This window comes from Trichoplusia ni, chromosome 23 (genome assembly GCF_003590095.1).
Source record: "Trichoplusia ni isolate ovarian cell line Hi5 chromosome 23, tn1, whole genome shotgun sequence".
Classification (NCBI taxonomy): domain Eukaryota; kingdom Metazoa; phylum Arthropoda; class Insecta; order Lepidoptera; family Noctuidae; genus Trichoplusia; species Trichoplusia ni.
The window spans coordinates 187,968-204,748 of NC_039500.1; the positions used below are offsets into that span (position 1 = coordinate 187,968).

General features: G+C 36.1%; 2 protein-coding genes across 2 annotated transcripts in view; both read right to left on the reverse strand.

The window, feature by feature from the left end:
* Positions 1–14,431, reverse strand: part of LOC113504933 (autophagy-related protein 2 homolog A-like) — a 26,966-nt gene extending 12,535 nt beyond the window's left edge. Inside the window, exons 1-22 of the mRNA XM_026887451.1 lie at positions 13,912–14,431; positions 13,010–13,178; positions 11,990–12,130; positions 11,272–11,374; positions 9,779–10,363; positions 9,342–9,496; positions 8,743–8,901; positions 8,287–8,372; positions 7,663–7,835; positions 7,103–7,278; positions 6,492–6,624; positions 5,948–6,118; positions 5,293–5,467; positions 4,815–4,921; positions 4,339–4,550; positions 3,832–3,955; positions 3,254–3,402; positions 2,697–2,875; positions 2,100–2,250; positions 1,542–1,726; positions 958–1,142; positions 368–632 (exon numbers count right to left, since the gene is read on the reverse strand). Of these exons, the coding sequence (XP_026743252.1) occupies positions 368–632; positions 958–1,142; positions 1,542–1,726; positions 2,100–2,250; positions 2,697–2,875; positions 3,254–3,402; positions 3,832–3,955; positions 4,339–4,550; positions 4,815–4,921; positions 5,293–5,467; positions 5,948–6,118; positions 6,492–6,624; positions 7,103–7,278; positions 7,663–7,835; positions 8,287–8,372; positions 8,743–8,901; positions 9,342–9,496; positions 9,779–10,363; positions 11,272–11,374; positions 11,990–12,130; positions 13,010–13,178; positions 13,912–14,079 (3,951 nt within the window). The 5' untranslated portion in view covers positions 14,080–14,431. The remainder of the gene's footprint in view (positions 1–367; positions 633–957; positions 1,143–1,541; positions 1,727–2,099; positions 2,251–2,696; positions 2,876–3,253; positions 3,403–3,831; positions 3,956–4,338; positions 4,551–4,814; positions 4,922–5,292; positions 5,468–5,947; positions 6,119–6,491; positions 6,625–7,102; positions 7,279–7,662; positions 7,836–8,286; positions 8,373–8,742; positions 8,902–9,341; positions 9,497–9,778; positions 10,364–11,271; positions 11,375–11,989; positions 12,131–13,009; positions 13,179–13,911) is intronic.
* A 46-nt stretch (positions 14,432–14,477) lies between these two features.
* Positions 14,478–16,731, reverse strand: LOC113504825. The gene is made up of 3 exons (XM_026887291.1): positions 15,847–16,731; positions 15,277–15,360; positions 14,478–14,838 (listed from the first exon to the last, which is right to left on the reverse strand). The coding sequence occupies exons 1-3, from the start codon at positions 15,983–15,985 to the stop codon at positions 14,579–14,581; spliced, it is 483 nt and encodes a 160-aa protein (XP_026743092.1). The 5' UTR covers positions 15,986–16,731; the 3' UTR covers positions 14,478–14,578.
* Between the last annotated feature and the right edge of the window lie 50 nt (positions 16,732–16,781).

Genomic DNA, 16,781 nt, shown 5'->3' on the forward strand with positions numbered 1-16,781 from the left:
GAGAATGAGAGTTGTGGATTCCAGAAGGAAATTGTGGGGTTCGTCAAACGAAAATCAAACTATTCAAGTTTGATTTTAAGAAGAGATTTTGATTTGAAATCTGATGGAATATTTGTAAATAGATACAAGTTTTTGTGTTATATTGATTTCTAATTAGCTTCAAACGACAAAATAATACAACAAATCTGACTGCCCGGATAGCCAAGTGGTGTGCCGAGTCGCGGGTTCGATCCTCGCGTAGGATAAGCATTTGTCTGACCCACGAATGATTGTCTTGAGTCTGGGTGTCTTTGGGCTTGTAAATTGAATATTTGTGAAACCTCCCCACAGGGATGAACTTTTTCTAATAAAAAAAAAAGATACTTACACAATTAGCCTTATCCTCCATCCTGAGCGACAGCTCAAACAAGCCAACATCGACCACACACACATAGTCCTTCACCACATCGGGGAACTTATCATCGTCTTGAGGTACGGCGACATTAGGCTTTGTACCGTTCAGATGCATTAGGAATAACGTGCATTCCTGTGCTAGGAATCGAAGGCAGGATGTGTTGGTCGCGGCTATCAGGTTACTCGATACGCTGAAGTTGCCTAACGTTACCACTGTTCGTATTGGGAGGTAGAGCGGTCTAGAAAAAATGAAGATGAAGTATATGTAGTATTTATTATAGTACATTTAGGTAGAAAATTATAACAATTTGTGTATGGTAGCTTTGTTAAAAACAACCTTTTTGAAATTAGAAATTGTTTTGGAAATTAATGTTCTTTTGTGTATAAAACTTTTCGAAAACGGCATTAAGGTAATATGATAGAAACTAAACATTACTAAGACTGTAGACATCCGAACAACATTTCCATCCGAATTCGTTAACACTATATCACGCGAAAAATCAGAAGCGACAAAAAATATATATTATGAAACTTGAATGACAATAATATTCAACTAAATCTTACCTATAATCAACAGCGCAGTCCAACACATGCACATGTAATTCGGAGAGTACTGTGGACGGGGTATACCCTGGCACGGGGTAATCTATTACGTCTATCACGTCCATGAGTTGTGTGAGCCACGCGATACCTTTGTCGCCTCTGTGGCGGAGTGTCGCTTGTTCTATGCCTAGTGCTATGCATATAGTCTGTGGGTAAGTAGGTTTGAGTAAATAAGAGTGAAGAAGAAGAATGTTATAAATTTCAAAGTAGTTTATCTATCTATTAAGTTTTTACAGCTAAGCCATACCGAGAAAATTAGAGGAAGTTAGCTTTGGTTAATTAGAAAACAAACAAGAAATACTTTTGATAAACATCGGGAATAGTAAAATGGAGCTTTTTTCCTTTTTCCTCGCATGAAATAATACTAGTGTCCACAAGATTTGTTTATATGTATTAGTCCTATTTAATGGGAATGCTAACGTTCTGGTTAGACTAATATAAAACCGATTATAACTTAAGGTTTGTTTTCCAGAAATAACTTGCACTTCTGTGAATTATTAAAGTTTCGCATTATACGACGTCTAAAATGTAGATTCTAATATTACCTTCAAGTTAGGCGTCTCTGAATCCGGATCCACTTTGAGCGCCAAAGTGAACATGTCCTTCTTGGTGAGCCGTTCCTTGATGATGACTCCCTTACCAGAGGGGTATATAGTGGTCTTCAAGTGTGTGGGGAGTATGCTGCCGTATTGACGGAATGGCGGCTTTTCTGATGGTATAGTTAGGAGCGCTAGAAGGTAACATATATTTTATATAGAAGTTAATGGCTCGAGATAGAAGGATCATGAAAATATTTGGAGAATGCCTTTGACTGACTTAAATGGATCTATTGTCCTGGGTTGTCACATAAAGAGCGGACGTAATAATACAAAAAAAAAATGTATTTCGGTTTTTTAGGCTTTAAAACTGATATTTTCTCGAAAAAACTAACGTTCATATCAAATATTATGTTTGGTTAATCGCTTTGCATTGCGTTTAAAGTATCTTCAATTTTTTCACACTTTCAACAGTCAGACGCTAAAACTCATTATAATGTTGTCGTTAAACTTGACAACGACAAAAATAATACGACACTAAGCCTTATCAGCGTGTCGGTTACTTACAGTCATGGTACAGGGTAGTCCTCTCAGCTCTTAAACACAGTTGCGCAGTCTTCGGGCGTCCGTTGAGCCCGCTCACCTGACACATGGATAAGCTGTGAGCCTCTAGCACCAGCTCGCCCATTTGGCCCGGTACTACTCGTTTGTTGCTGTCCTATAAGTCGAAAAATAAGTTTTTAAAAAGTCCTTGGCATTTGCCCTGCATACAGGCTAAAGTAGAAAAACATCGATGTTTTTGGAGGTGAGAGAGGAGAGAGAGATTCGCTTAGCCTAGTCTTTTTGCAAGCTACGTTGGCGTCGACTTGTAAATGTTTCAGAATGGAGATTTTTGCCCATACGCTAATAGTGTATAAATCAAGACTGTTCCAGATGTGAACGCAAGAATCTGCTATATTACTCACCTAACCTCTAAAATCTCTACAAAACTTCTAAACATATGAAGCACCTATTCAACTCGATGTTGGGTCGATGACATAGTAAAGGTCACGGGTCGAGTTTGGATGAGGCTGACACAGGACCGTAGTAATTGGCACGAGAAAAGAGAGGCCTATGCCCAGCAGTGGGAGGACAAAGGCTGATGATGATGATGATTTAACTCACCCTAACAGGAGTATAGATGGTAAGCAGTCCCTTCCCAACTTTGAGCGTGAGACAGAAGTTATGTGTTTCCGTGGTTTCCTGCGTGTGCTTGCTCGCGCCGATGCCTTTCCTCAGCTTGTTGTCGTACGTCGAGTAGTACAGGTTCTCTTCCTCGGATGATGTGCTGTCTGTGTCCGAATCTGGGTGGAGGAAGAGTTAAAAGAGATATAAATGTATAGTTGGGGTACGCAGGAGTTTATTAGTTTTTTTTTTGAAGGAGAGTAAGAGAAAGTCTAATTTACCATGTTTGTATATTGAATGAATACTATAAATATCGCATTCAATGTTTTTATTGTCGAGCAAGAATGTTCTTGAGCCCCCGCAACACAAAATTAAATTCCTTAGTGAGTGAGTTGTTTGATAAATCAGAAACTTAACAATGCCAAAACAGCATGATAGTATAGGATGTATTTTTTCTTCAATCATTGAACTATGAGAATAAAAAGCATCCGCGGCGTACATTTTGCTAAGCATTTACTATGCATTGCTATAAGGTTGAAAAGAGTGAGTTAACATACCATAACCAGTGCCTTTACACATGCCAAAGGCAGGGTTGAGTGTGGGACAGACGAGCGGGCTGATGTCGAACTGGTCCACGATCTGAGGCTCCCATAGCAACAGGTCTGAGTTGATGCGGTTGTATATTATCTCGTATAGCTGCTTCGATCTGGTCAGAAATGGGTTTGTGTGAGATATGGTAGAAGTAAATGGTGTGAAGAGAGGTTTTTGCCTGCAGTGGGGTAGTTTGGGTTCAGGATAAAATGGGCTTTAACTTGTCTTGCTCCTGAGTAGCTCTAAGCAGATTGGTAAAATGTATATTTAAAAAAATTGGAAGCGTAAAAACAGGTTAGGTAACGAAAAGCTTGTTTTTCCTACCTCACCTTGAGTCATCTTGTATATTTGACATATAAAATTAAATTGTCGACTGTTTTAATAAAATCTTACGATAAAATACCTCATTGAAAATAAAGTCAAACCTCTACAATCAACTTGTTTTATGTCCTATAGGTTTTTTCAATAGCTAACATACTCATTTTTGCCTGAGAGAGCGCTGTTGTTAATATACCTAAGTAATATAGTAATTACAAATACTCACTCAAGCTGCAAACTGAGTATAGGTAGTATGAATTCCAGATGTATTCCAGCCAGTTCTATGGAGCTGCTTGTGAACTCTGACATCTCCTCATCATTGCCAGGGACTATCAGCTCTTCCTCTTGACCTAAAACATTATGGAATTGTTGTGACTGCACTGTGAAACAACTTTTGTTTAGCACTACAAGCTTAATACAAGATTTGCTCAGTTTGAGACTAGATGTCGTTGTGAAACACATGTTAAATGCTTTGATTAGATAATACCAGTCATAGTCGTTACTTAGTATAGTGTTCAAGTCATCAATGACCAAAAATACAAGAAGTTTTTCCAGTTACGATAAACTTCAAATAATTTTCCACTAAAGTCTTTTAATTCTAAGATTTACTATTTAACAGGGACAATACACTATAATAGATAAAATCAAAATTTCCAAACAAAACTACTTTTGACATTCAAAAACTGACTCAAAACTCATTAAAAAAGAGTTCAATTTAAAAAGTCTTTCTTACATTGTTGCGGCGTACTCTCATGTTTCGTAACACTCTGATGCGCCATCTTCTTCCCACTGAAGGGGCTCGGGTGGTTCGGGCGCAAGTTGTTCATCATATACATGGATGTGGTCATGGGGTTCATAGCGGCCGGTTCAAAGTTCGGTGCCTCGTCGTGGAAGGTGTCGAAGGGACCTTTTGGAGTTGTTTTGGGCTTGAATGTGATTGATATCCTGTGGAAATGGTTGAATTTTAGGTTTGGTTTTAGCGAAGAATTTATTGAGATAATATTTAACCAACAAGGCTAGATTTTAATGTTCTAATGCCAAAGTGGTAAAACAAGATGAATCTGAACTGACCTATTGTATATGATTGACACTGACACTGGGTCAGTGCAGATGGAATTGTCACTTAACAATTTGATCTTTATATTTTACCATGAAATATGTTAATATCAACCATAAGTGCAAAACATTAGATTCGAAAATAAGACTTACGTGGGTAAAGCAGTAGTGTTGACATTACCACTCAGAATATTCCCTTCGCTAACATTATCGTCCATTGTAGTCCTTGCTATATGTGTGCCGGGGAAAGTGTCGTTCTCCTGTAACAGTGAATGATTTTTTTAAACTCCAAATGTTACTAGTTCTCGAAAGATAAGGAAGAAGAAAAGACTCGAAGTCAGACTTGTGTAGTTAGTAAAGTGAACTAGTACAGGAACCTGACGGTTTTTTTTTCTAATACTTAATTTCAATTTAATGACAAAAATAACGAGTAATATCGAAAGTTGTATTTCCATTTGTGGATATTATTTGACATTGTATTTTTGTACAATACAAAGTTTAGTGCTTTGAAGTCCAATATTATTGAAGTCTATAAAAATTAATGTCAGTTTGGCTTTCAAAAAGCACTACAGACTTGCCTTTTCAATATCTTTATCTTAGATTAAAAAATAATTTATGTAGTCCAACTCACATAATAAAACAGGTCAAGTATAGTGGAGCGAACATTGACGGTGGTCGGCAGGGGGCGCGCGCTTGGCGTCTGCTGCGAACTGATGGTCGCGTGGTGGAACTTGAACAGCAGGTAGTCGGGCCGGACGCGACGGAACTCACGACTCACGCCTTGGCGGAGGTCCGCTATGGGGAACCTGGTGAGGATAAATTTGTTAGGTTAAAAGGTTTAATAAAAAATGTTAACAATGTTTCCTACAAGTAAATAAATACAGTTTCTATAGGGAAAATAAGTGTTGTTGAGATTTGTTTCAACAAGGTGCTGCTATTGAACGGGGTGAAAACAGTTGATTTTTTTTTACTAATAACAGAGGAAATATATTTTTTTGTTTTGTTTTTTAAATAAAATCTGACTCAGAACAAGTATTCGTGGACCACACAAATGCTTATCCTACGCGGAGATCAAACTAGCGGCACGACGCGCACAGTGGGTTTTGGCGTGGTCGATACACATTAGAATAGAATATTCTTTATTGCACAGAACATAAAGAAAAGGTTCGACAAAGCTAAATATTTAGTTACATGGCGCCAAATTGGGCGGTTCTAACCCATTTTCGACCTTATTTATCTTCGTATAAAGTTTACAATTATTTACTGATTTTTAGATGTTTACTCACCTTAGCACAGCATTAAGGTCGGGACACTGTAGCGACATGTTGCACTGGTTCTGTGCAGTGACGGGCGTCGTCGGTGTTGTCGCACTGTTTGACCGACCGCCGAAGAACGTGGCCGACATACGCTCTATAAGCGTTAGGTCCACGTCTAATGTAAATGGTGTGCATTTTACACTGAGGAAAAATAAAATATGTTTTAATTCAAAACTCACTTTTTTCGGATGAAAAAATAACAATATCCTAATCCGTCTAACATATGACCTTTACGCAATAAACGTTTACTTTTGTTTTTTTTTTCTATCCCACTGTGTCCCACTGCTGGGCCAAGGCCTCCAACAAATCCTTCCAGGATTATCTATTCTGGGCCGCATGGAACCAGCCCGCGCATTATTTTTGATTTGGCATTCATATTTTAAATTAATGATTCCTTAAAACATGTAATAAAATTTTAACTTTACTTTTTTTACATATATTTTTATTTAGTTTCTTTTGTGGAATTTTTCCGTCTAAATAGTTTAATTCTGGTCTTAAATTTGAGTATACTCACACGACATCTGTATTAGGGTAAGCAAGTTTCTTCTCGCCGGCGGTGCGCACGTACTTGGACGTCTGTTTGAAGTGCACGCGCACGTTAGCACGCGCAGGCGTGGGTACGTGCGGGCTCGAACTGTCTTCATCATCTGGTGATAGCGAAAATAATAAATTTTATCCATCTGGTAACTTAGACTGGGCTTGTAAATAGCAGCCATATCAGAGAAATTAATTGTGGTAAGTCAGACTATGACGTCACGCTGTCGAGTTATATTTTACAGACTTTTTGACGTCACAATTTCAGTGTCGTTTGTAAACACGGGCAATTTATATTTGGATTATTCGAATTTGTTAGTTATTGTTTTAAAGTCCTAACTTCCACGCTATCTATAGTATGACACAAGGTAAAGTATCTCTACTACCTAAAAAAGAATACTTGTCATGAGATTATGTAAAAATGTCTTCATTAAGTTTTGTTACATCCACACCATTGTCAGTAGAGTAGTAGAGATACTTTCATGACTGAGATACGTACGGTGTTGTCTCACCGATTCCTCAAACATCGTCTAACTGCCGAGAGACGTCACTTCTTACCATCATCTGATGTTATACTGTCTTATAACCTACCTTTACACTGAAACCGGACCAGGTCGAACCCTTGCGCCTCGCTCTCATCAGCTTCAGTCGCGAAGTAGAGACATTCTCGCAGGAGCAGGTGTCTGACTGACGCTTCACACATCGTCTGACTACCTAGTGACGTCACTTTCTCACTACCGTCGAGTGATATCTCGGATGTTAGTAGTCTGAAAATTGTTAAACCATTTCGTAATTATAAAGTGAAGCAAGGGAATGTAATAAATAAAAAGTTACGATATCTGTTCAGAAGAAAAAGTCTTTAATTGCTCATAAGTAGTATCTATAAATATATACATACGAATATTTGTGTTTGCTTGTAAATATAACAGTTAATAACCACTATTATGGAAGATTTTCCAATGTTATCAATCTATCAAATGCATATCCAGTTATCAAAGTGAACACGACTATGATTGGTTGACTAAAAAAGATTAGGTGTTCAACTAAAGTCTCATATAGATTGATGATAGTAAACGCTGGCTGAACGAAAAATAGTATACGAACTCCTTAACATGTTCATTGGAATTCCAAAAAAAATCTCCACGTCATACCTCAAGTGATTCTTCCCAGTAGTCCTATCGAGTGCTTCATTAGCAGCGCTGAAGTCATCCACCACGGAGAACGGTTCCAAGCTCTCGTAGAACTTGGTGGATACTTCCTGCATTTTAGCGGCACTCGTCGGTGATATACAGTCTGATCCGACCAGGTTTGGGACTAGAATATCCTGGATAATAGGAAATTATTATTGTAGTATACTATAAAAAGTTTGAGAGTAACCCAGATAAGCCTGAAAGTATTTTTGTTTTGAAGCATTTTTTTTTATATTCTTAATTATGGCTCCAGAATTTCAGGAAAAAAAAGTAAAGTTTCCCTCGGAAAAGCTGAAAAATTACATCCCATATATGGGTCGGTCGGCTTTAACTTGGTTGAAATAAATCAAATAATGGGACTAGATGTCTTAATTTTAATAAACCCATGTATGGGTCGGTAGGTTCATCTGGGAGGTTGTTGTAAAAAAAAATCGTTCTCAGTAGTGGGAAATTAAACCTATATGCATTTTCATATTAATTAATGAATACGATTTAAATTTCAATATGAGAACATCCACATTTCCTACAGATATTAAGCTCAAGATGATTTTGTCAAACAAAATTAGTTAGTTAAAAGGAAGTTACCTTGTGTAGTAAAACACAGGAAACAGATGCGATCCTTAAGCTGACGTGAGAAACTTCAGCGGTAGGGTCGCCATCTATGTGAGGAACTGGAAACAAAACACATCAGTATATTGTAGATTTTCATTCGGTTTTATAGTCATCTCATTTCGACGACTGCCTTCAGTTAGAATAAATATCAGATGATGAAAGAACATATCCAAGTTCAATGATAAGACTTCATATTGTACTCAAGACGTTTAACTGTCTAATCCAGATACTTTCTTTACAGATACTTACAGATACTTTCTACTTTTCAGGTAACTACTATGTTATTCATAGATCTAAATTTTACCGATATCACCATTGACTTGCCAAAAGCAACCTTACATATGACAGCCATAAGCAATATTCTACTCTCTTCGAAAGTCTAGTAATGTGCAGACCAAATATTGGATGCGCAAAAGTTAACTTTCATACCCTTCTTATTCCTCTTGATCCGGGGTGTTGCACTGGGCATGTTGACGCTGGAGCTCATGCTGGTGCTCATGGAGCTCACTGATGAGGAGAAGCTTTCTGACATCTGGTTGCCGAGTGACGTCATAGGGAGGAACCTCTCGTTGTCCGCGTCAGGGTCCTCTGTAAGTCACAATGTACTGAATCAAGTAATTGGTAACATTTATTTTTTTTAAATGATCGATTAAAATAATCGATTCTAAAGATCTTTTTTATTTCTTACAACTGAATGTAAACTTTCAACAAGTTACTGGTTTGAAATGGTTATCTTTTGATCTTTGATTGCTTATATATTTAATGAAGCTATAGTTTTGAAAAAAAAGATCGGCCGGTCCTTGTCTCGCGGGGGTTTCACTAACATTCAAATCACATGCGCAAAGACACCCAGACTGAGGACAATTATTTCGTGGATCACACAAATGCTTGTCATACGCGGGGATTGAACCCGTGACACGTCGTGCTCAGTGGGTTTGTCTTGGTGACCGCAACCACTTAGCTATCCGTGCAGTCATCCCTATTGCATTAATGGAACATAGTTTTGCTATCTGGCTGCGTTCTCTTACCATAACTAGGTCCAGACCAGCCGTACATGCCTCCACTGCGTTTCGAGCTCTGCTTCTCGAGGTTCCCGAGTAGCTGTGCCTCAATCAGTTGGAAGTCAGCTTGCCTCATCGGCTTGCATTGCATGTTCATACCGCTTGGCCTAAGGGGAATGTTGCTGTAAAAAGAAGAACTAAGGTTAAAATACGCAATTTTTTTAATGAGCAAGGGCATTTTATTTTAAATTATATATGTTTTTGGAAAGAACAAATTTTGGTCTTATTTTGGGGACATATCTTTTTGGAGTATTAACATTCGTAGTATTATAAATAATATATTCAAATCCGAAAGAAGCACTTTTGCAATTTCAACATGATTTTGGGTTTCTGATTCGTCCACTATTTACACTTTTTTAAGAAAGGGCGCTACTAACAAGAAGTATTTAGTTAGTAAAACAAACCTGGTATCTTCCAAATGCGGTTGATTTAAGGCATCGACAAGCTCCAACAATGTATGCAGCTGCCTTGGTGTAATAAACACAATGAACGAACCGAACAGCATCCTCACTTCGACCTTCGGACCCTCAACTTCCTCAGTATACTTCAGTTTCAACGACAACTCCTGCTGTCCGGTCAACTTTGCAAATAAAATTGGATCAGGATGGTTCAGCTTTTCATCCGGAGTCATTTCTCTAGACTCTGTACGGCTTTTCGCTTCAGCTATTATATCTTTGACTGGGTCTGGTTCTATAGTAGAAATTACGCTTCTGGTCTCATAAAAAACGTCGGATAAAGTACTCTGGTAGTTCATATCTGGGGTTTCGACTAGGCTGTCAGTCTTGTCCGCTTGGGACGATACTGACTTCTCCATGATAAGACTTCGGGCCATGGTACGTAATTTTGATGGGAATTCGTCTGTGTAAAAGGTGACTCCATCGAATTTGATCTTTTTGTTCGTGTATGTTGCTACTATGTATGTTTTTGTTTTTTCAGGGTCTGTGACGTCCGGTGCTGGTTCAGAACCGGCCTCGTCGAAGTAGTCGATACTAAAATAATCAAAGATGAACGTTATAGCATAGTGGCCTTTACTATGTAGAAGTGTTGTACTAAAAGTTGAAGTAAATAAGTATTTAAATATTTTAAACTGAGAAAGTCTTTTTTTTCGAGGAGTCGTAATGTTAAAATGGCAACATTATCCTCGATGATATCTCCTGTCATGCCACGTCATCGTAATAAACGCATACTCAATTATTTACGGATTTTGTAAACAATCATAACCTTAACGGACTTGCAATTAGGTTCAAATCTTTACTTCCGCATTATCAATTATACATTTATTATTCTAAATATGTAACAAAACAACCTTGAAGGTCCGTTACAATTAAGATCGGAATGCAAACAAGATTCCATCTTATGAACTGTACTACATAGAATTTAAAAAAATATCAATATATAACAAAAACTGTTTAATCAATAATAAATAAAATGTACAGTTGAATAGACAATATAAATGTGTCATCTGCGACGGAATCAAGGTCGTTGATTCGTCGCGTTAAGATTATTCTAATCAGACGCCTGAATAGAGGTCACATGCATTAAGGCGGAAGTGTGTACGTAATTAGACATTGAGTATCGGTCAGACATTTTGGGGGCCTATCGACTCGTCACAATTTTGTATTCTAAAATAAATTGGGCCTAAAGACATTGTTTGTTTTTCTTTTATGTTACAACTATGTAAAGTTTCCTTCCTGAAAAAGCCGGGGTTTTATTTTTTCCTTATCTTGGCTAAGTTCAAGTGGATAGTATTCTTGATTGGGAAATAATAATTGAGTAACAATAAAAGTAATATTTAATCTTAACTAACAGCAGTCTGTTTAACCTTTAAATGATGATGTTCTCCTTAGTCTCCATAAATACAGTTATTTACCGTAAAAAATAATGGTGCCATACTTACTTCTTTATATGGACCTCTAGTGCGATGCCTCGGTCGCCATTTTTAGGAACATGTTCTATTCTTATTTTTGTATTTTCGAATTTAACTTTTACTCTGCTTAGTACTGAAAAAGAAATTCACATTTATAAGTTTCGGATCTTTAAAAGTGTTTCATACTATACACGAACATATTTAACATTCAATTAAGACACATATTTGCATAAAATATTATTATTAATTAAATCAACAATATCTTAATCAACCTTCAGCATAAAACTTGAATGAAGTAATTTTAAAACAAATTAAGTGATTTAGAAAGTGTAAGTTGCTGATAACAATTAGCTTCATTATAAACTAGCCTAATTAAGTCGTTAATTAGCACGTAGGAGTAATACAATAGATTCGGTACAGTATGAAACATTTAGAATTTTGTAAACAACTAAGTTTTTTTTAGAAGCAAGGTAAACACCACAAAAAAATATTTTTGCATCCATTGAAATCAACATAGCGTGTTAATTATTTGTTCCATTAAATAGTATTACGGGGTATGCATCACAGGAGGCATTCATTACCAGACTGGAGCACAACAGGCCACCACTCCATCGTCTTTCTTTTCTAACGCCGTCACCGTTTCCTTTTTTCATTTCATACTACTTATATGATATAAAATGCTTTATCATGCCTAATTTAAATTCAAACAGTTGTAAAAACATGGTGGCCGTACAAACAATGTTCTTACTTGAATCAATAGCGTGTGCAAACATCTCGATCCCCTCCACTGCGTGGGACTCCTGTGGCCCGTCCTCCTCTCGTAAGCACTCCGCAGCCAGCTGCATGGACGATGACATTGATGACCACATGGACTCCAGCATTGAAGATACTGGTGATAAATTATACGTTAATTATTGTTTGTTGACAAATTTGAATGGAACAGAATGTGTTAACGAAAATAAGAGTATTCCAGACATACAGCACTCAGGACAGCAGGCTGCCTGGGTAGTTGCGCCATTTCTCTTTCTGGAGATGTATCACTTAAAAAGCAGTAAGTTTATAGGATTTTAAAATTCAAAAAGTGCTAATTAGAAGTCTAATTTGAATAAATTGATTTTACTTGATTTGAAGAATTTCTGAACCAGTTATTTTGCTTTCTAAAAGTACCTTGATAGTTCTAAGCTTACTTCTCTAGTTTAGTAAAGGGTTTTGAAAGAAAGTTTTTAACAGATCACTCTAAAGAAGAGACCTATGACTAAGTGTTTTGTGTACTTATTTTATAATGCCAAAGTGTTGGCAGTAGCTCATGAAATACTCAAGTACATCTATGAAACCGATCTTCAGAACCAGTAATAAAAAATGTCCTTTGCTGCAATGTCAATGTCGTGTTTATTCAATATTAGTAACCTTGTGACTGATTATTGATTTTTCAGTACAAAATAATAAAGTTAGTTAGCTATGTATGACTTTGCATTTTATTAGGAGAGAGTAATATTAAGGCATGTGGAATTAAGAAGATGTTTAGAATCTAAAGACATTGACTAAAGTTCTTATGACATTAAATTTTGTTTACATTAACCAAGCAAGCAACAATTTAACTATACAAATGCTAAATTTAGTTTAAAAATTTCTTTTTTAATGTTAAATTGTTACAGTAATTAACATCCAGAAAAAACATTACAGAAAGTCAACACAAAATTAAATAAATTACAAAGGCCTTGTTAATTAGTTATGAATAAAATTAGCAATAACTTAACATATGAATTACCTGGTTCAGCCCGTACTTTGGGTTGTACCGTAAGCGAGAGGCCATTGACCTTGACGATGGAGTCATCTTTAAACAATGTTGACCACGGTATGGTGACTGTTATCTCTCTCATATGGCCATCTACTATCTCCAGTGGCCAGTTCTGTGAGTCCCCCAGTTCATTGAGTGCCTGTAAGAAAAAAATAGAGGTATTATTTTAAAATGAGGTTTTATTTGAAAACAATTCTTATACTGATTAAGAATCTTATCATAGAGTGGTGTTTTGATAAGAAATTATTGTAAATGTAAATCCCTTATATGTGCTATTGTGTATTATTATTTAGTAAAGTTGCTCCTGATCAACAGTGATCTTAAATTGTCACTCTTTTAACTTGTAAACACACTTCTGATAATAGTAAGTTAATGCTTTACTTTGTATGTATTTCAAAAATTATAGTAAATATATCATTCTCTATTGTTTTTGTTCTGTAAAAGTCAAATAAATAGTAAATTCAATAGTTTCATTTGATAAATGTTTAATAGAAGTAACATATTTAAATGGACGTGATGATAAGCATTAATACTGCAATGTTTATTCAAATTGAGTGATAATTAAGAACTGCAACAACAATAGAAATGTATCAAAGCTTAGATGTCACTTTCTTTATGTGGTTTTCATTGTACATTGATTAAGTAGATAAGAATTAAGTTTACAGGCACCTAACATTAACCATAGTGACGAAATGTGATCACGTTCGAAGGTGTTCTTTGTTTGAAATTCATGAATAACACGTGTTGTTTCGTATTGCGCATATTTTATTGGCACACAAGTGCACACGTTTATATGATAAGGCAAAAGTTAAACGATGTCACATTACGTGTAAGTTAACATTAAATAAAGTAATATAATAAAATAAACTCACATCGCAGTCAAGGCTAACATCGCAAACCGTTCCAGTACCATTGTACAGATCCACACTCAGCTGATCCAAAGTCAGTTTCTCTTCAAGGAAATTACCAAGATACCTTTGTAGCAGATACCTGCAGGCTCTTTTTTTAATACTTTCAGACCATGGTAGATACCACAACATCTTCAGAACTTTTTAAAGAGCATCACACTGAGAATTTTTATTTTTGTGCGTAATGACTATTGTGATTTGCGTGCGATTGACTCGCGAACGTAAATAAACATAACGTTTCGTTTCATTCAGCTGACTGTCAAATGTCAGATTGACAACCACACAAAAACAAATTTATCATTTAGTCTGTGGTTTACAATATCGTGTTGACAGCAGGACGAGCATACACCCATAAAGTGAAACAGAGCGAGACAGAGTTTATAACTGGGATACAATCTTAAAAAATCAAAGAATAGAGGATAATAATTATTATGGTATTAGTGCAAGTTTATATTCTGGTCTAATAAAAGGTCTACAGTATTAATTTTCTTTACAGGAGAACTTGGCATATAGAAATAATGAATTGATGCATTAAGTATCTGTAGTACAATGATTGAACTATGATACTTAAATAACTAATTAATTGAAAAAAAAATGGTAGGTGACATGTCTGGCTATGTTATGAAACAAACTAATTCTTATTATCACTTAATATAAAAGGCATGAACAAATGCACCGGATTCATTTCAGTAGTGTCTTGTTGTATATCAGCTGTAGCCTTCTTAGTATTACAAGTATAAATAGTGAGCGAGTAAATTACAAAGTTGAGATGCGTTGGTAAAAATAACGTAGCTCTAAACTCAGAAAATCCGACACCGTCCTCGGAAATCGCGAAGCTACTGGTGTTGTTGATCACCAGCTTGATTTCAACTCTGGATACCTTGTAATAGTCTGCAAAGAAAAGATAATAAATACCTATGTACTTAGTCAGTTTGTCTTGAAAAGAAAATGTGTAGTATGTTCTAACTGTATCAAATAGCTTGCTGGCTGGCTGGAATTAAAAAGTACCAAAGATCAGGAGGCCTACAACAGCGATTTAAAGTAAGACCCAACAATGCGGCGTCTTGCTTTTCAAACCGCAACGGCTTTAATTTTGGTGGTCGTCATCCGCAGATATACTAATTGTCAGGTACCAGGTGTCAGAAATTGATCACCTCATCAATATTAACCACTCCTCCTATTAACAATAATTCAAGCTTCTGATTAGTTTCATTGCTAGTTAGCACGAGTTGCAATAATGCGCATTTTCTCCAGGCCTATAACATTTTAACGTCAGTACCAATTTTACTAAGACACACCTAATTATGTTTAATAAAGAAAGCAGCTCACCATTTTCATTTTTGTAGTAAATATCTAAAACTCTGTTCAGAGGAAGTTTGGCCCAAATTTTCTGATCTAAATATAAGATCTTTTCTGAAAAAGTATGTTACAGTTGAATCATAGCAAAACGAATCAATGACAATAGGGGTGATGACAATTTTTTTTTGTATAATAATGGATACGTATTTTTTAATTTGTCCCGCAAACATAAATTGATCAAATTACAGTGAATGAAACTTACGCGTGACGTCACGATTAAGTATAAATTTTACTCTATCGTTACGTCACAAGCCCCACTCTTAAACGTTAAAGCAGTTAATCTTTGTCAATTCTAGTTTTTCTGAAAAAGGAAAAAATACGTGTCTCATACTCTTCAATTATCTAACTGAGGGACTAATGAATAAAACAAAGATTTTACAAAAAATAATTAAGTATCTATTAAAATGAGAGTAGCTGTAGCTGAGCGCATTTATTCATAAGTATTTTGAGATGATTTTATATCAGGTTATAGATTACCAACCAAAACTCCACCTAATTTATTAATTAGAATTAACCAAAAAGTATTAATTATGACCATACCTTTACATGCCCCCAGGGACATCAAAATCATGTAGTAAGGACTCCCAATCGCCTGAATTCTTCTCATAAATCTAAATTCGTTTGAATTTTGGACTATAATAAGAACAAGAATGACTGCTAAATTTTCTTTGAAACCCATACTTTAGGCCTAAGAACAGCATTTACTTCAAAGCTGTCCGAACTATGACCAAAGTTTCCATGGAGTGACACCTGAGGTGTTAAGTTTGTTATGTAAACTGACCGTAGGAATCTATTGTTGTGTTCATAGAAGATAATTCTAGACCTAAACTATACAGAATAGGCGCACAGATATATGTAGGAAGATGCATTCATAAGCACTCGTAGCATCCAGTTTTCAAAAGCAAAATGCGGAACGTTGACTTGAATTTATATGTCAGTAATAGTCTTGTTTATAAGTAGCTGGGATACCGACAAAGCCTATTCTCGTGTTAATTTAATTAAGAAATGCTAATATAAGGATTATGAGTCATGTTAAGCCCCAGAAGATATGTAAATCGTGTCGAAATAATCTGCAAAAGGCATTCGTAGAAGAGATCTCAATGTTTATGCGTACGCCTACATGTGTTGGTGTGTCGTCTCGTTTCGTGCTTTAAAGTTTACATTACCTATTAACTTAAATGCGGTATTTATCCTTATCTATCTATTATAGTGTTGTACAAGGTTGGATAGCAAACATCCTGCCTGTGGTGTTATAACAATTGCTGAAGCGGAAATTAGGTTTTTTTCCACATTGCCATGAAAACTTTTGTCCTAATTTTCTTGCTATCATTAATATGTATATACAGTGATAGTCATATAGTGCAGTTCTGGTCAGAAACACATCTGTTAACTGGAAAACCCCTTTTTATTTGTAACAAAATGCGATGACAACAGTTAGCTAATACGTGAAGAGGTTTTATACAATGAGCACACAA

Coding starts and splice junctions, on each gene's coding strand:
- LOC113504825 (XM_026887291.1), bottom strand. CDS start 15,985: ATGGGTTTCAAAGAAAATTTAGCAGTCATTCTTGTTCTTATTATAGTC. Junction 15,361..15,846: donor GTCCCTGGGGGCATGTAAAG/GTATGGTCATAA, acceptor ATACTTTTTCAG/AAAAGATCTTATATTTAGAT. Junction 14,839..15,276: donor TTACTACAAAAATGAAAATG/GTGAGCTGCTTT, acceptor TTTTCTTTGCAG/ACTATTACAAGGTATCCAGA.